This window comes from Thamnophis sirtalis, unplaced genomic scaffold (genome assembly GCF_051295495.1).
Source record: "Thamnophis sirtalis isolate CommonGarterSnake01/CBP01778 unplaced genomic scaffold, rThaSir2_p1.2 scaffold_10, whole genome shotgun sequence".
Classification (NCBI taxonomy): domain Eukaryota; kingdom Metazoa; phylum Chordata; class Lepidosauria; order Squamata; family Natricidae; genus Thamnophis; species Thamnophis sirtalis.
The window spans coordinates 54,337,183-54,354,359 of NW_028261390.1; the positions used below are offsets into that span (position 1 = coordinate 54,337,183).

At 41.1% G+C, this 17,177-nt stretch overlaps 1 protein-coding gene across 1 annotated transcript in view; it reads left to right on the forward strand.

The window, feature by feature from the left end:
- The window catches only part of BOD1L1 (biorientation of chromosomes in cell division 1 like 1), a 75,967-nt gene that overhangs the window by 4,141 nt on the left and 54,649 nt on the right, over positions 1-17,177 (forward strand). The window contains exons 3-6 of the mRNA XM_087724633.1: positions 2,954-3,144; positions 8,161-8,772; positions 10,107-10,244; positions 12,190-12,359. Of these exons, the coding sequence (XP_087580759.1) occupies positions 2,954-3,144; positions 8,161-8,772; positions 10,107-10,244; positions 12,190-12,359 (1,111 nt within the window). The remainder of the gene's footprint in view (positions 1-2,953; positions 3,145-8,160; positions 8,773-10,106; positions 10,245-12,189; positions 12,360-17,177) is intronic.

The following is a 17,177-nucleotide window of genomic DNA, read 5'->3' on the forward strand; positions in this document are numbered from 1 at the left end:
AGCTGGTGATCATTCCTCAGCCAGCCTGGATTGCCAAAAATAAAAAAATAAAAGGAGTAGTGAAAAGCCCCAAGGAGAGCTTGCTGGCTTGGCCAGGCTGTGACTTTCAGAGAGAGACAGAGAGGGTGGGGAGGAGAGGGGAGAGACACACCGTGATACAAAGAGAGTGGGGGAGAGAGTGAGGAAAATAGGGTGAGAGAGATACAGAGGCAGAGAGAGGGGGGAGAAGGGAAAATAGGGAGAGGGGGAGAGGTGGGAAGAAATATACAGGAGTGGGTGACAGATATAGGGAGAGGAGCAGAGAGACAGATACAGAGAGGGGGAGAGAGGGACATAGGGACATAGAGAATGGTTTTGTGGCTGGGTAAGCATGGCATGTGACTTGAGTGGAAGTGAGTGACATTGAGTTTGCCTTGTCCACCCAGGTTTTGTGGCTCTCTGCAGGTTTTTTTTCCTGTGGGAAATGGATCCAAATGGCTGTTTGAATGTTTAAGGTTGTCTTAGTAGTTTGGATTCAAAAACTCCTCTATGTTTCATATTTTGAAATTCAGTGTGAATGCGTGAGGCTGCTATTCAAAATAGCAGCCTCATAAGGACTGATAGTAAAAATTCACCATAGCAAATATATTTCATGTAGCAGTTCATGCCTTATACTTAATGAGAATATAGGAGAATCAGTTCTTACTGAAACACCTTGTGTTTTATATATGAATGTCAGCTTTAAAAGGTTCTATCTAGATTTTTACATGCTTAAAAGAAATTAATATTGCCCTTCAAGTTTTTAATTATATGGAGGTTTTTTTCCTCCTAAATGATTTTTTCCACATTTTGACTCATTGTATTTAACCAAATTGTAAGATTGCAGTATAGCAGCAGTCCCCAATCTTTACAACTCTACAGACTGGCAGCAGTGGAGGGGGGAGAGGGGATGGTTTTGCGCACATGCCCACCACTTGCACAAATGGAGCGTTGCATGCTTGCCCACCACTTGCACGGCCAGTTCTCAACAGACTGCAGCCCAGTACTGGGCCATGAATAGGAATAGGAATAGGAATAAGTTTATTTATAGGCCGCCCTTTTCCCTGAGGGGACTCAGGGCGGCTAACAACTTATAGGGAGGGGATACAAACAGTAACATATAACATAACACATAATTAAAAAATAAACAACATTCATTCAGCATTCGGGTGGGGGCGAATCAAATCTTTACCCCCAGGCCTGGCGGGATAGCCAGTTCTTGAGGGCTGCGCGGAAGGTCTGAAGGGTGGTGAGGGTACGAATCTCCACGGGGAGATCGTTCCAGAGGGTCGGAGCTGCTACTGAAAAGGCTCTCCTCCACGTAGTGGCCAGCCGGCACTGGCTGGCAGATGGCACTCGGAGGAGGCCAAGAGTTGAACCAAGAGTTGCAGACCTCTGCAGTCTAGTACTGCTGGTGAATGAAAACAGAACTTATTTATAGATTTTAATTATTTGTATCAACCTACTGGTATATCATTAAATTGCTTTTTCTGAAGTAACTGGGGTTATTATAGTATCCGTTTTATAATCTTCATTAATTTGCTTTTTTTACTTGTAACCTATGGTCAATGATCTCCAATCCACTGGCCAGAGCTCCTCTATAAGGGAGATGACCAGTTTAGAAATAAGAAATATAAATAAATAAAATTTAAAAATCTCATTTTCTGGAATGATATAAGAACTCTTCCTTGAGCAGGGGATTGGATTCAGAAGATTTCCATGCTCCCTTCCAGCCCCTTAATTCAATGATCCTGAAACAGTACTTTAAGGATATATTAAATGGGATAATGAAAATTTTAGAAAAGCAACAATAATACCTTAGCTAGGCCTGAAGAGCCATGGGAATTAATTTTTGAGTCTTAATTTTTTTTATTTCTGAATATAATTTGCAGAAATATTTATTTGTTGGAATTGTTCAGTTCAATAATGCGTGGCAGAAATAGATATCCTTGTCAACTACTACAGAAAGCAAAATTATTTTTATTTGTGGTGCTTCAGTCATAGTGATTTAAGGAAATGCAGGTTATAATGAACATCTTTTAGAAAAACTTAATGTGAAAGAAAATATGCAATATATTATACTTTATAAAGAGAATGGAAACGCAAAAGTTCAGTGAGGGGAATCAGTTCTCTTAACAAAAACCAATTTGTATTAATTTTTTGTTGCATTTTGAACTACATTATATTTTAAAGGAGAAATTTAGTGAATCTAAAGTATAAGAATTATAAATTTTATAAAACCAGGATTTAAATAGTCTTAATTTAAATTGATCTATGTCAGGGTGTCAAACTCAAGGACTCCGTTTTCACTGGCAGAGGGCTAGCAAAACAAACTAAAAACAAAGCAAAAGGAGAAATGTTTCCCCTTTTGCATTTGAGCATGAAAGAAGGGGCAGGAAAGGAGAAGGGGAAAGAGGAAAGACAAAGAAAAAGGGAAGATGGGAAGAGAGCAAGTAAGGAAAAATAAGAAAAGAGGGGAAGGAAGGAGGAGGAAGGAAGGAAGGAGGGTGCAGGGAGATTATAATGAGAGTAAGGGAGGGTCCTGCTTTAGCACTTGGCCACCACATGTGCACCCAACATAAGTGACATTGAGCTGGCCACGATACCCACAAGGTCAAACACAAACCTGATGCGGACCTCTTAAGAAGTTTAACGCTCCTGATCTATGTGAATGAATTGCCCAATATTTTGCACTGTTTTTCCTAGGCTATCTGGGAGTTCTCTTGAATTCTTCATTATATTCTCTCATGATATATGCAAATAATGATTCTAATCTGCTTTATAATCTTGTTAAGATTACCAATAATATCCATAGAAGAAACTTAATATAAATTAGCATTAATATGTTCCCCTTCTCGCATAAATTCTTACATTGATTGTGTTAAAGTAATTGTGTTAGCTGTGATAGATAAATTATATTATCATTTCATTTCAGGTCTGGAATGTTAGAATCTGGTATTGACAGAATCATTTCTCAAGTCGTGGACCCAAAGATCAACCACATATTCAGGCCACAGGTAGAGAAGGCTGTCCATGAATTTTTAGTCACAATGAATCACCCAGAAGAGATCAATCCCAGCTTTGCCCTGCCTGAAGATAAATTAGAAGCTTCTGTTTTGCTGCAAGGTATTTCTTCTCTCTTCCCTTGGGAAAATGAATATGCTTTTAATATTTGGGTTTTAAAGAGGTGAGTGTAAGGAATCAAGAGTTGAAGTAATGCTCCTAATCACAGGCATACATTCAAATAATGTCATTGAAACTAATTTCCAAATTTATGTGCTTAAGGGAAAATTATTTATCAACAAAGACTTTGATATTACGGTACCTCTTTGCAGACATCCCAACCTAATTACATCTGTTCATCTGGATATAGTAATAGCTGGGTTTATTTTCTAGAGATAGCCTTCCTACTGAAAACTCTGGTTTATGGAAAGCTACTTCCAGCTGCCGCCATTGTCTCAATTTTCAGTCAAATTGTAATAATAATAATAATATATAATAATATATAAATAAGTAACGGAGTGAGCTCCTATTACTTGTCCCAGCTTCTGCCAACCTAGCAGTTCGAAAGCATGTAAAAATGCGAGTAGAAAAATAGACCACCTTTGGTGGGAAGGTAACAGCATTCTGGGTGCCTTTGGCATTTAATCATGCCAGCCACATGACCATGGAGACATCTTTGGACAACACTGGCTCTTCAGCTTTGAAACGGAGATCAGCACCGTCCTCTAGAGTCGGGAATGACTAGCACATACAGTACTGTCCAAACGTTTTAAGCAGGTGTGAAAAAATGCTGTAAACAACAAATGCTTTCAAAAATGGAAGTGTTAAACATGTATGGTCATAAATAAACAAAATGCAGTGAATGAACAAAAGAGAAATCTAAATCAAATCAATATTTGGTGTAACCACTCTTTGCCTTCAAAACAGCAGCAATTTTTCTAGGTACCACTTGTACAGTTTTTGAAGGAACTTGGCTGGTAGGTTGTTCCAAACATCTTGGAGAACTAACTACAGATTTTCTGTGGATGTAAGCTCTCTCACATCCTTCTGTCTCTTCATGTAATCCCAGACACACTCGATGATGTTGATATCAGCTCTGTGGGGGCCATGCCATCTTCCAGTACTTGTTCTTCTTTACGCTGATGATAGTTCTTAATGACTTTGGCTGTATGTTTGGGGTCGTTGTCCTGCTTCAGAATACATTTGGGGCCAATCATACGCCTCCCTGATGGTATTGCATGATGGATAAGTATCTGCCTGTATTTCTCAGCATTGGGAACACCATTAATCCTGACCAAATCTCCAACTCCGTTTGCAGAAATGCAGCCCCAAAGGTTTAAGGAACCTCCACCATGCTTCACTGTTGCCTGCAGACACTCATTATTGTACCACTCTCCAACCCTTCAACGAATACACTGCCTTCTGCTACAGCCAAATATTTCAAATTTTGACTCATCAGTCCAGAGCTGCCATTTTTCTGCACCCCAGTTCCTATGTTTTCGTTCCTACTTTAGTCACTTGGCCTCGTTCCCACGTCAGAGGTATGGCTTTTTGGCTGCAACTCTTTCATGAAGACCACTTCTGGCCAGACTTCTCCGGACAGTAGATGGGTGTACCTGGGTTCCACTGGTTTCTGCCAGTTCTGAGCTGATGGCACTGCTGGACATCTTCGATTTCGAAGGGTAATAAGCTTGATGTGTCTTTCATCTGCTGCACTTCCTTGGCCGACCACTTCGTCTATGATCCTCAACGTTGCCCGTTTCTTTGTGCTTCTTGTACAGCATATCTTGAAACCCCAGTCTGCTTTGAAATCTTTGTCTGGGAGAGACCTTGTTGATGCAGTATAACTATCTTGTGTCTTGTTGCTGTGCTCAATCTTGCTATGACATGAAGCTGCTTTTCACAACATCACGTTGATAGCAGAGTTTGGCTGTTCCTCACCCAGTTTTACACCTCCTATTCAACTGTTTCTGTCTCAGTTCATGACTGGGTTTCAACCTACGTGTGACATTGATGATCATTAGCACCTTTTTTGGTATAATTGGTTGATCATACACCTGACTATAATCCTACAAAATCCCTGACTTTGTGCAAGTGTACCTATGAGAATGGAAGCTGGTTTGAAGGCAAAAGGTAGTAACAACAAATATTGATTTGATTTAGGTTTTTCTTTTGTTCACTCACTTTGCATTTTAAACATTGACAAAAATAAACAATCATTATTTATTTCTGAAAGCATTCTTTGTTTACAGCATTTTTTCAAACTTGACTAAAACCTTTGCACTGTATGTGCGAGGGAAACCTTTATCTTTTAGTGTTCGAATATTGTTAGAATCCTCCCTTTTTTATCAGATTGCTGTATCACATGTATTTCTCTCTTTGAATTAAATTCCAGTGCATCCATCCCAAAAATGTCCTCAATAACTATTCTTGAATTCATGGAGATTAGGATATGGAAGATTCAAATAAAGCTGTATATCATTCATTGACTGTTGATATTACAGTTGAAGCTGATGAAGACCATATTTACGCTATCAAAGTTACTGAGGTTCCAAATCAGTCAGCAAAATTTGGCCATTGAGGGGGGCGGGGGAGGTCAGCGTGGAAGATAGAATATAGGCAAAAAAATTCAATTGTCTTTGTAATATTTATTGCCTTTTTCTTTCACCATTGTCACTATTGCATCATTCAACTGATACAGTAATTACTCATTTCTGAATGACCTTTCTTTTCTTCAACCTATTCATACTCATTCCCAAAAAGATATTAAGGTTTGCACCTGATGTTTGTTAAGCTTTATCTCCAAGGTAGCCAGCCTGGTCTCTGATGTAGTATTGGAGACTTCAAAAACAATGTTCCTTAGCAACTTCTACTTGTCAAGGCTAACTCTAGACTTCAGGGTCTCTATGACAGTCATAAGGCTTTCATATGTTGCAGGACTAACACATTAAAGGTGTCATATTCTTGTTTTGAACGCAGTCATTAATAGTTTTTGCTCTAATAAAATTTGGAGGTGAGATCTCACCTGTTTCTAAGACATTGTTAGGAGGATCTGCCTCCAGAGTTGTAGATTCTTGAACGCTGTATGAATTTTCCAAGTCAGGATTTAAGATTCTGTTGAAGCTCTAGTCTAGCTATGGGGATGAGATAAGCACTGATAAATTCCTTGGCTCTCAAGAGAAACAAGTTAAAGGTTAGATTGTTATGGTACAAATCACAGAAATCTTGGTACAAAGTTGATCAAATGTAGGGTGGAACACATTATCTCATGATAATGAGGGGTTTAGGATGTTGAAGTGCTGGCCTTTGGCACAGTGGGCTTTCCTCCTCCAGTGGCCTCTGCCAGCAATTGTCCACTGCCAATTAGCCCTTGGCACTAGGGGAAGTCATCCTGGCCCATTCCCTGAGGCATGGTTTTATCTGGGTGTTCTGCTGCAGCAGACAAGTAGCTGCCAGCCAATCAGGATTGAACAGCAATAATGGTGCTGAGAGGATAGTGTGTGATTGGTGGTGGGTGGGGTGAGTGCGGGGCTTGGGGTAAGTGAGGCGTTATGGGGCAGCACACAATTGACAGCAGGCAGGGTGATCGTGGGGGCTATGGGGATGCAATATGTGATTGGCAATGGGTGGGGCAGTCACAGGGATATGGGGGCAGCACATTGGCGGTGGCCAGAATGATCGGTTCCACCACAAAACTGCGTTCGACTAAAGGGTGCTCGACGAAACCGCGTAGCTGACGTCATCACAGCGCAACAACAGCACGGAGAAAAAAGCACGCTGTAAACGCTAAACCTAAAATTAACCCCTAAACCTAACCCCCCTAAACCTAACCCTAAACCTAATGCTAAACCTAACGCTAAACCTAATCCTAACCCTTAACCTAACCCTTAACCTTAACCTAACCCTTAACCTTAACCTAACCCTAAACCTAACCCTTACCTTAACTTGAATCGGTTTGCTTTCAAAGCGCTATTTAAAGCGCCCTTCTTTCTCCGCGCTCGCTGTTGTCGCCCTGTTGATGACGTCAGCGACGCGGTTTAATCAGGCGCGCTTTAGTCGAGCGCGGTTTTGTCGTGCCACGGAATGATCATGGGACTCGGGGACGACGACGAGCGAGGGGCATGTGAGGCATTGTAAACTAATGCAACCCTACCTAATTCCACCTCTCATGCAAGCTGTAAAAGCAGTTTGCAAGCCATAGTGGCCTGCACACCCAAATCCCATGCAAGCTGGGATGTCTTTGCATGGCTTGGAGCCAGAGGGACTGAGAATATGTGAAGCCAGCCAGCTTGGACGTTTGGCTCAGTCAATCAGCTATTTAAGCTAAAAGCAGAAAAGCCAGGTTTGGTTTTTTTTCTTTCTTGAGCCTGAGGAAGCTGTTGGCTGCCAAGAATTTAATCATCTTGATTAGCCCAGAGCAACTGCAGGAATTGGAAAACTGTGCCAGCTTCCAGGTTTCACGAAACTATAAAGAGGAGAGAAGGTGAAGCTTGACAGCCCGGGTTTGTCGCAAATGCAGAATTCCAGGCATTAAAGCCGGGCAGCTGCTTGAAGGCCCCTTGTCCCCCTCCCCCCAATGCTTGTCCCACCCAACGCCAATTGCATGCAGGCCCCCCCCCATAGCTCCCATGATCACCCTACCCACCACCAATCACACAATGCCGTTGTGATTGCCCCACCCGCTGCCAGTTGCATGCTGGCTCTTCAGCACCATCACTGCCACCCATTCCCCGATTGGCTGTCAACTACTTGTCCAGAATAGCTAAACACCCAGGTAAAATTGTGTCTGAGGGAATGGCTTGGACACTGGGGGTGAAGGGCCAGGAAGCCATTGGTGGTGGACAATCAATGTCAGACAGCAACAGAGGAGAAAAGTTGGTGCCACTGAGAGTCGGCACCTAAATATCCTCTTCCAATAATGAGAGTAATCAAAAAGCTTTCTTAACAGTGTATTGCCACCACTGCATCATAGCAGAGTGGCTTACTGTCAAAAATGGAATGTTATTATCTAAGGATGTGCCAAATTTGGGCTCACATGGTGCATTCCGAAATAAGAGATTATTTTTTGGTTTGGCTTCTTCATTACATATGCAATATCTCATACTAATTAGTTGTACTTAACTTTACTCTTATTTGAAGGTGTTCCTGCTATCACTCCAAATATGAATATGGCTAATGATGCTCTGTCTATTTTGGAGACCATAACATCTCTCAACCAAGAAGCCAGTGCCACCAAGGCTTCTACAGAAGCATCCAACACTAAGACAAATGAGAGATTCTCAAAGAAACTCCTATCTCAGCACAGTTTGGATGGCAGCATAGAGAGAGACCGGAATGCAGAAGATGTTGCTGATGGAGAGAAAACTCCTTATATCTCTACAGAAGAAAGTTTTGAACCAGTAGTAAACTGTGAAGATATAAGTAATTCATTTTATTCAAACGAAGACGGGAAAACTATATCAAAAGAAGCTAGTAGCCTGCTTAATCCAAGCAAGGAAAATTTTCAGGAAAGTGATGAACAAAAAAGTAAACTGGTGGATAAATGTGATAGAAAACTGGAAAGCTTGGAAAAAGGAGAAAAGAAGAAAGAAAAGAAAGAAAAATCTGACAAAAAAGTAGATTTCTCAAAGAGAAATGGTGATGATGTAAAAGCAAAAGAAGAAAAGACAATAAAAGATAAAGAAACAGAAGTGATAAAACATTTAATCCTTGAAAAGAACACTAGTAAAAAAAATGAAAGCACAAAAGAAGGTATAATATCAGAGGTGTTTATTATGAACAGATTGAAACACATGGAAGGGTTTTTAATTTATTTGGAAAGTTTTGATATAGGTGAAAAGATACCGGCATTACATTTTATTGGTTGACTTTAGAATATTTTTTTACCTGCAGCATGGTAATTTTCTAAAGATTTTAGCTTACTGGACAGAGAATACTTCAGAATATAACTTGTTTTTTTAGACATAGCAGGTAATATGTTGGTAAGATAATACTAAATATTGTGATGGGTGTTTTTATTTATCTTAAACCGTACCTGTTCACTGCTTGTAGTGAGTATCTTTGCACTCTTTTCTTGGTTTTTAATTGCCCTTATTTCAGATTTTTAAACTGGAACAGTTTCTTTTTACTCTTCTCTACTACTACCCTGTGCACTACTGATGAAAGGAGACATTACTGCATTTAAGTTTTCAGCTAATTTTTCTTTTTTTACAATGCCTCATTTTCATGTTGCATTTTGAGATTCTTATCCTTTGCTTTCTCATTCAGGATCCTTTATTTCTCATTTTATGGTATTTTGCATTTTAATTTCTTAATATGCCAGGTATCTTTCCTATAGGATGGCTTTTTATACTTGCATGTTTTGACATCATCATTTAACAATCTTTCCGAAATACATTAATTTCTCACATAAGATATGCGTAAACGCTTTCATATGTTTTATTCAGTTTTAATTATTGTTAGGTTACTGTTACTGTTACTTCTGTTTCTTTGTATTCCTTTATCTCATCTAAAGCAATTGACATCGCTTCCATCTTCTTTTTTGTCAAATTTCTTTTCCTCTTTTCATAGGTATTATGTTAAAACCTTCTTGCATTATTTTGATTTCTTGTTTTATGTGTTTTATTAAGCTAGTTCTCTCTTGCTATGGCCTTTTTTTAGCATGGTGCCCTCCTGGTTGATGGCATGTCAGACACTGCAATTCCAAGCTGGTTTAACTAATAGCTATGCTGAGAATTGTGGGAAATTGGAATCCTAGTGTGACTGGAGGGTACCAGACTGGAGAACGGAAGCCTGAGAGTTGGCATTTCACTGAGGAGGAAGACTTTCATGACTATTCTTAGGACAAAATATTTTCATATCTGTTCTCTTATGATGATGCTCAGTTTCTGCACTGAGACCTTTTTACATACATGCACACCTTTTGCAGACTAATGAAGAGACAGACTTCTAAAGGTCATTTTCTTCAACAGCACTTTGGAAGGTGGGTAGTGCCAGGCATGTAGGAAGCTGTTTCTACTTTCTTATGGGATGTTTTGGATTCTGGATCAGATTTTAAGTCATCTCTGTCTTTTTTTCTCAACTAGTGTTGGAAGATTCCGATGTGGACATACTGAGTGATATTACTGTTAGCTCCGTGCATACCAGTGATCTTTCTTCGTTTGAAGAAGATAGTGAAGACCTGCTTTCTGATAGCACAGAAGAAGGAGAAATTGTTTCTGATGGTAAAGTAATCTTGACCTTTGGCTAGTGAGAAGAATAAAAGTATGAATTTGTTTTTCCTTAAATACAACTCCCTTGTATACTTGTGGTACTATTAGTTGGAATAATTGAATATTACGTACATTCAGTGCATGTATTTTTGTGCAGTGTACCACAAAACCCTAAGTAAATACAGTTCTTTACTAGAGCCGAGGTGGTGCAGTGGTTAGGGTGCAGTACTGCAGGCCACTTCAGCTGACTGTTATCTGCAGTTCAGCGGTTCTAATCTCACCGGCTCAAGGTTAACTCAGCCTTCCATCCTTCCGAGGTGGGTGAAATGAGGACCCAGACTGTGGGGGCGATATGCTGACTCTGTAAACCGTTTAGAGAGGGCTGAAAGCCCTATGAAGCGGTATATAAGTCTAACTGCTATTGCTATTGCTTTACTCCATGAGGCTGTCCCTAAAATGGATTAAAATTAGCTTGGATGTGATTTTAAATGCTTGCATGGACACAGAATCCAAGCAAAGATTGGTGAGAAAACTCTTCTTGGCAAGACAAGGTATAAACATCCCTCTTGCCTTAACAAATAACCTGGATCTGTCTATTCTCATATATTTAGATACCACATAAATGAAAAAAAATGTTATTTCTAAATATATTTGTTATTTAATATGTGTTCTGCATTAATCACAAACCATAAGTGTACTCTGATTTAGCAAAACTCATTTTATGTTCAATAGAATGAGAACTAGTTTGGTCTAATGGGCTAGAAATAAGGAGGCTGTGAGTTCTAGTCCTGCCATAGGTAGGAAAGCCAGTTGAGTTTACTTTGAGCCAGTCATTTTCTTTTGGCCTATGATGTCAGTTCCTATGGCAACCAATGTATCAACATTCAGTTCTTCTTAAAGCAGAACTTGCACTGGCAGGAAAAAAACAACGCAAGGAAGAAAACTCTCATTTAATAAATATCAGGCAAATGATAGCATAGTGTTCTTTGTTCATAAGAACAGAGTCAATTTGTTAATGCATATGGAAAAGTCATTTGAAAGATTTTGGTATTTTGATGTTAGGGTTGAATGTATGCTTTTGTTTTGTTTCATCTTGACTGATTGATTTGTATTTTATTCTATGGTAAAACATATTAAAAAGTTTTCAGTATTTTAAGTTCAGAAAGCTGCATTTAAATACTTAGCTGATTGTTTGCTTTGATCTTCTTGACCTTTTAGCACCATCTGTGCTAAAAGGACAATTCTGTGCTTTTATTGGCTGGAATATCTGGAATCAATTCATTGTTTTCCTAAGATAATTGAAGCTGAGGCTATCAGATAATAGATAATATGCAATATAGCAATAGCATTTAGACTTATACACTGCTTCACAGTGCTTTAAAGCCCTCTCGAAGCCATTTACAGAGTCAACATATTGCTCCCAAACAATCTGGGTCGTCATTTTACCAACCTGGGAAGGATGAATTAACCTTGAATCTGGTGAGATTCGAACTTCCAAATTGCCGGCAGCCAGCAGAAGTAGCCTGCAGTACTGCATTCTAACCTCTCCCACTGTGGCTCATATTACAATTCCAGAATCTTGTGGTAAAAATGAAAGCTAAATTTACTGTGATCTATAGTTCTGGATTTACCATAATAATGGGATAATAAAATAATGTGGGATTTTAACATATTATTTCTAACAATATATATTAATAAATATGGAGCATATTTATTGATACAGATGGAGGATAGTTAAGGCTAGGATCCTGAAATGCCAAAATAATTTTTATTTTCATATAGAGTGATGGTTTTTCATTTCCAGTTCCTTCTATACAACATCAGTTTTGAGAAAGGGGTCGGTTGAGCAGGGGGTTTCACCTACCTTGTGGGTAGTATCTGGTTCTTTGGATCTTAGCTTATATCTAAATTATAAAATGAACATTTCCTTACACTTTTGTTCTCAACTTTTATCTAGACGAGGAAGATGAATGCAGCCAGATTAAAGCAAAATCAGAGGCAGAAGGGACAAATGATAAAAAAACAAAATCTGGACGACATGCTTACATCCACAAGCCTTACCTTTACTCCAAATATTACAGTGATTCAGATGATGAAAGAACAGTGGAGCAACGTCGCCAGTCGGTTGTAAGCTGAATTGCTCTTTTATCTCTTTCCTTAATGAGTGGGAGTTTGCCAGGATGAATGATACTTCGAAAAAATTCTTCCAGGATCATTTATAATGCAGCAGTTTTTTCTCTGCTCCAAGCTGAGGGTTCTGTGTCACAGAAGTGCTTGCTCCATTTTCTTATGAATGTCAATTTGTCAAAAAATTGGCAAGGGAAGTTTTTTACACATGCAGTCCCAAAGGTGCTTTTTCAAGAGGCAACTGGATTTTCTTGTTTTTCTTTGAAGATGTTTCACTTCCCATCCAAGAAGCTTCTGACTGGATGGTGTGGAATGGAAGGATTTATAGTTATTGCAGACAACTGATTATTTACATTCTTTTAGAGAGTCGTTTGGGCCTCCTGGAGGTTTCTATGTGTCGTGGTCAGGGTCACCTCTGGTGCAAATGTGTGTGGAGCCTTCTTGGAGCTGTTGAAAGGACTGTGTTGTACACTGGAGATAGATGATGTTGTATCTCTCCCCCTCTGTTGAGAGAGGGCTGTTCAATTTTGATAAAGATGGCCTCTTTGATCCCTCTTTCAAACCAGCAGTCCTCTCTGTCTAAAATGTGGACTTCCCTGTCTTCAAAAGTGGCACAACATAGAACAAACCCATCAGGACAGGATTCATCTGCATTTGAAAAACAAAGGCCACACAGTCCTTTTAATAGTTCCAAGAAGGCTCCATACACATTTGCACTACTCAGGTGACCCTGACGACATAGATAAACCTCCAGGTGGCTTCAAAGAGACTTTAAAAAGAATGCAAATGACTAGCTGTCTGCAAATCCTTCCATTCCCCACCATCCAGTCAGAGCTGAAGAAGCTTCTTGGATGAGAAGTGAAACATCTTTAAAGAAAAACCAGATAGTCCAGTTTCCTCTTGAAAAAGTACCTTTGGGACAACTATGACCTGAATGACTGAGAATCTCCATAAATGTGTTACATCCACTGCATGCAATCCAGGTAGCCAAGATTTTATTTGTTTTAACTTCAAAATACTTGGATACATATCATGCTGGCAAAATTTAAGGCAAGAAAAAAAATGCTTGGTTTCAGAATTCCTTTCTCCTTCTAATTTTTAATGTATTGCTGCTAGTTTAACATTGTTATCTCTTAAATTGAAAGAAAGATTTACAGATGTCTCAAGTGCTTTGTTGCTATCTGTGCCATCTCTCACCAAAATAACTATTGATTGTGTCTGCCCTGGAGTACCTGGAACCTCATTTTTTCCTAATTAAATTCATCCATAGTGTGGGATAAATGAATAGAAACTCTCTTCTGTATATTTATCTCATGCAAATGCATGATTCTTCCATCTTGTCTTTGTATTGCTTTTGTTTCAATCTGGGCTCTCTGTGTAGTTTTATGTTTATCTGTTTTTTATGGATGTTTTGCTATTATACTGATGAGTCCATTGACGGCTTGCTATAACAAATCTGAATAAATCATTGTGTAGGTGTTAAATTTTGCTGCCACTTTAAGGCATTTTGCATTGACATATAATATGAATTGTAGTAGTCCCAGCTATGGACAGTCATCACCACATCCAACTAGTTGAGAAGATTTGGATGATGCACCAAATATATTGATCCTCTGTGTAAATGTCCTTTCTAAATTCAGTGTCAACTGAGGATCCAAGTGTCGGGCCTTGAAGCCATCTTAGGCATTGGATCTTCAGGCTGCCACATTTAGTCTGTGGGAAACTGGGAAGGGGGATTGCATAGAGCTGGGGAAATATATAGTGATAATAACCTTCTTTTCTCCAAGAGTCAATGACATTCTGTCCTGCACCTGGAAGGGTGTGACTGGGAAGCATCTCCAGTTGGGATGGTGCTTTTATTAGACCATGTGATTGACATGTGGATGCTGGGTAGCTGCGTGGACTTTCTTTTGGGTGGGGAAGACCTGAAAGGTTTCAGATTTGGGTTTTCCCAGAAGTGCCAATATGACATCTCTAATAAAATGGAACTTTGAGGAACTTCAAGCCTTGGAATCTTCTGTTATTGGGGGTGTTACTTGGATCCCTAACATTATCCCGAATCCTCTTTAAACTTCAACCAGCTCCCCAAACCTCGAGGTGCTGTCTGAGGTCCAGAGCCCCGAACATCGACCCACCATTATTGGGTGGTGTGAAGACTCAGGAAAGATGGAGGAAGCCAAATCAGCCACAAAGGGAGCCACGGGCGAGCTCGGCGGTCTACATCGAGACCATCTACTCCCTTTCCCAAGCTGTGGTGGAAGCAGAGAGGGTCACAGAAGTGGAACGTCAGGTGGGTGCCCAGCCCAAAGAGCCGATGCCCAAATGAGCCACCCAGCAAGACCTTACTCTATGGGACAAAGCTGCAAGAGCCACACTACCTTAAGAGACAATGCCTGGAACAATGCTACGGAGCTGACCCCAGTTTATGAGTGGAGAGTGCCAGAGACCCCAGGCGCGCTCGGATTAGGGATTCACGCAGCCAGTTGCTAGCGGGCCTCCTGGAGCAATTAGGCCAACTCAGCATGAGGAGCACAGCTCAGCTCCTGGGAACTGGACAACCTTGTTGGAATCTTTGGCTCAATTCCCATTCACCTTTCCGAGCCTCGAAGCTGCAGCACCACCGAGTGCAGCATCTGCCTCCTCTTATACGGCCCGAAGCAGATCGTGCCACAGCTTCTCATGTCAGACCCGATGTATCGAAGGAACAGCATATGCTGGAATCTGAATTGGACAGCAGCAAAGCTCCTTGAATCACTTCAGAAATGAGTGTTACTTGGAACCTGCCACGAAGAGTAATCTAAGACTGCAAACCTGTTCCTTTAGAATGAGAACAAACTTATCAAACATTCACAGCACCTAATCCCCAAATTGAGGATATCATTCTCCCTGTAGCACCTTTGTCTTATCTGGATTCAGTTCTTCATCTAGCCCAGGTGTCAGCAACCCATAACTCCGCAGCCGCATGTGGCTCTTTAACCCCTCTACTGCGGCTCCCTGCCTACCTGGTTGCATGACCTGCTCTCTGCCCCGAGACATTGGCCCAACTTGTCCGTGGCTCAGACAACCTTGCTAACACAAGGGGTGGGAATGTGATTTTGGAAGAGGGTACAACGGAAAGGGGGACAGGCCCACAGCTGAGAAGTGAGCACGAGCTGGCGGCTTCCCCGCTTTCTCACTTGACCCGCTGGCCCACTGTTGCTGTGATGGGGGGGTCGCACACGAGCAGGGATACCCTCAAGTGAGCAGCTGGGTTCGACTAAAGTGCAGCAAAGGCATGCGAAGCAGGCAGGTTGAGTGGCTGACAGGCGAGCATCTTTGGTGAGGGCGCTCCAGCTTTCTCCAAGTGTGACCCCCAGGCTGGGTGTGTGAGAGAGGGTATTGCTTGTGGATGGTATTCCTGCTCATGTGCGAGAGAGGGTATCATTCGTGCAAGAGAGCAAGTGAGAGAGTAATGACAGAGAAAAGGAGTAAAAAGAGAGAGAAATGAGAAAATGATGGAGGGGAGAGAATGAGAGAGAGGAAAAAGAAACAAATGAGAGAGAAGGGAGAGAGAGAAATGAGAGAGCTAGAGGGAAAGAATGGGAAAAGGGAAACAAACGAGAGAGAGAGAAATGAGAAAGCTGGAGGAAGGAAATGAGAGGGGAAAGAGAGAAATAAATGAGAGAGAAGAGGGAGAGAAATAAAAAAGGGAGAGGAAAAATAGAAATGGGAGGCAGAAGTGACCCATTTCCCACATAAAACACCGGGAGCCACAAAATCTGGATAGGTGTGGCTGCAGGGTCATGTGACTGGGTGGGAGTGACGTTGAGTTAGGTACACCCACCTGGTTTTGTGCTCCTGGTGTTTTCTGTGGGAAATGGGTCCAAATAGCTCTTTGAGGGTTTAAGGTTGCAGACCCCTTATCTAGCCCATTGTGGAATTTAAACAGTTTCCGAAGTGAACTTCTGTCAATCTCCAAATTAACCTCTTTAAGCACTTTTTTTTGTGAACGTCAAAGATCAGTGGGAAATAGATGGAAATTCAGGGATCAGTGGCCTCATTTTGGAAGAATATTCCTTCAGCAGCATCTTCTAGACCAGTGATGCTAACTTTTTTTGTACCCGTGTACCGACCTGCATGGTGGAAACGTCACACAAAACGATCCCGCGAAGAACACACAGCCTCGTTGGCCTTCGCATATGTAGGAGTGCCGAAAGCCGGAAGAGCAGCGCTCCATTGCACATGCGCTCAAATTTCCAGCGCGGGCCTGACAAACAGCTGGCCATCGCGCTTGTGCACAATGGAAACCCGGAAGTTAGGGTGCCATTGTGCGCAAATGCATAAAGTCTGGCTGGCGTGGGCATGTGCACAGAAACACAGAAGAGGAGCCAGCGAAGCTGCACATCCTGCACAAGATGGCTCTGTGTGCCGTTTCTGGCACATGTGCCATAGGTTCGCCATCATGGCTCTAGACTTCGAACACGAAAGGATCTGATCCATTGTGAAACAAGTTTCCTACAGCCCAGCCTGGAAGGCAGTCTAGCATAATAGTATGGGAAACGGTAGGAAAGAGTTGCTAGGAAATACAAGCGAATTGGCAGCGTTTCTCTTCCCCTATCTAGTTTCTGGCACAAATCACTCATCAGGATGATGGGAGCAGTTTTATTATTGTCTCCCAGCCAAATAGAACTTCATCTAGATAGAATCATACTGCTGGAAAGGACCTTGGAGATCTTCTAGTCTAACCCACTGCCCAAACCAGCATCCTTATCCACCGGTATCCTTATTCCATCCCAGACAAATGATTGTCCAGTATTTTCTTGAAAATCCCCAGTGATG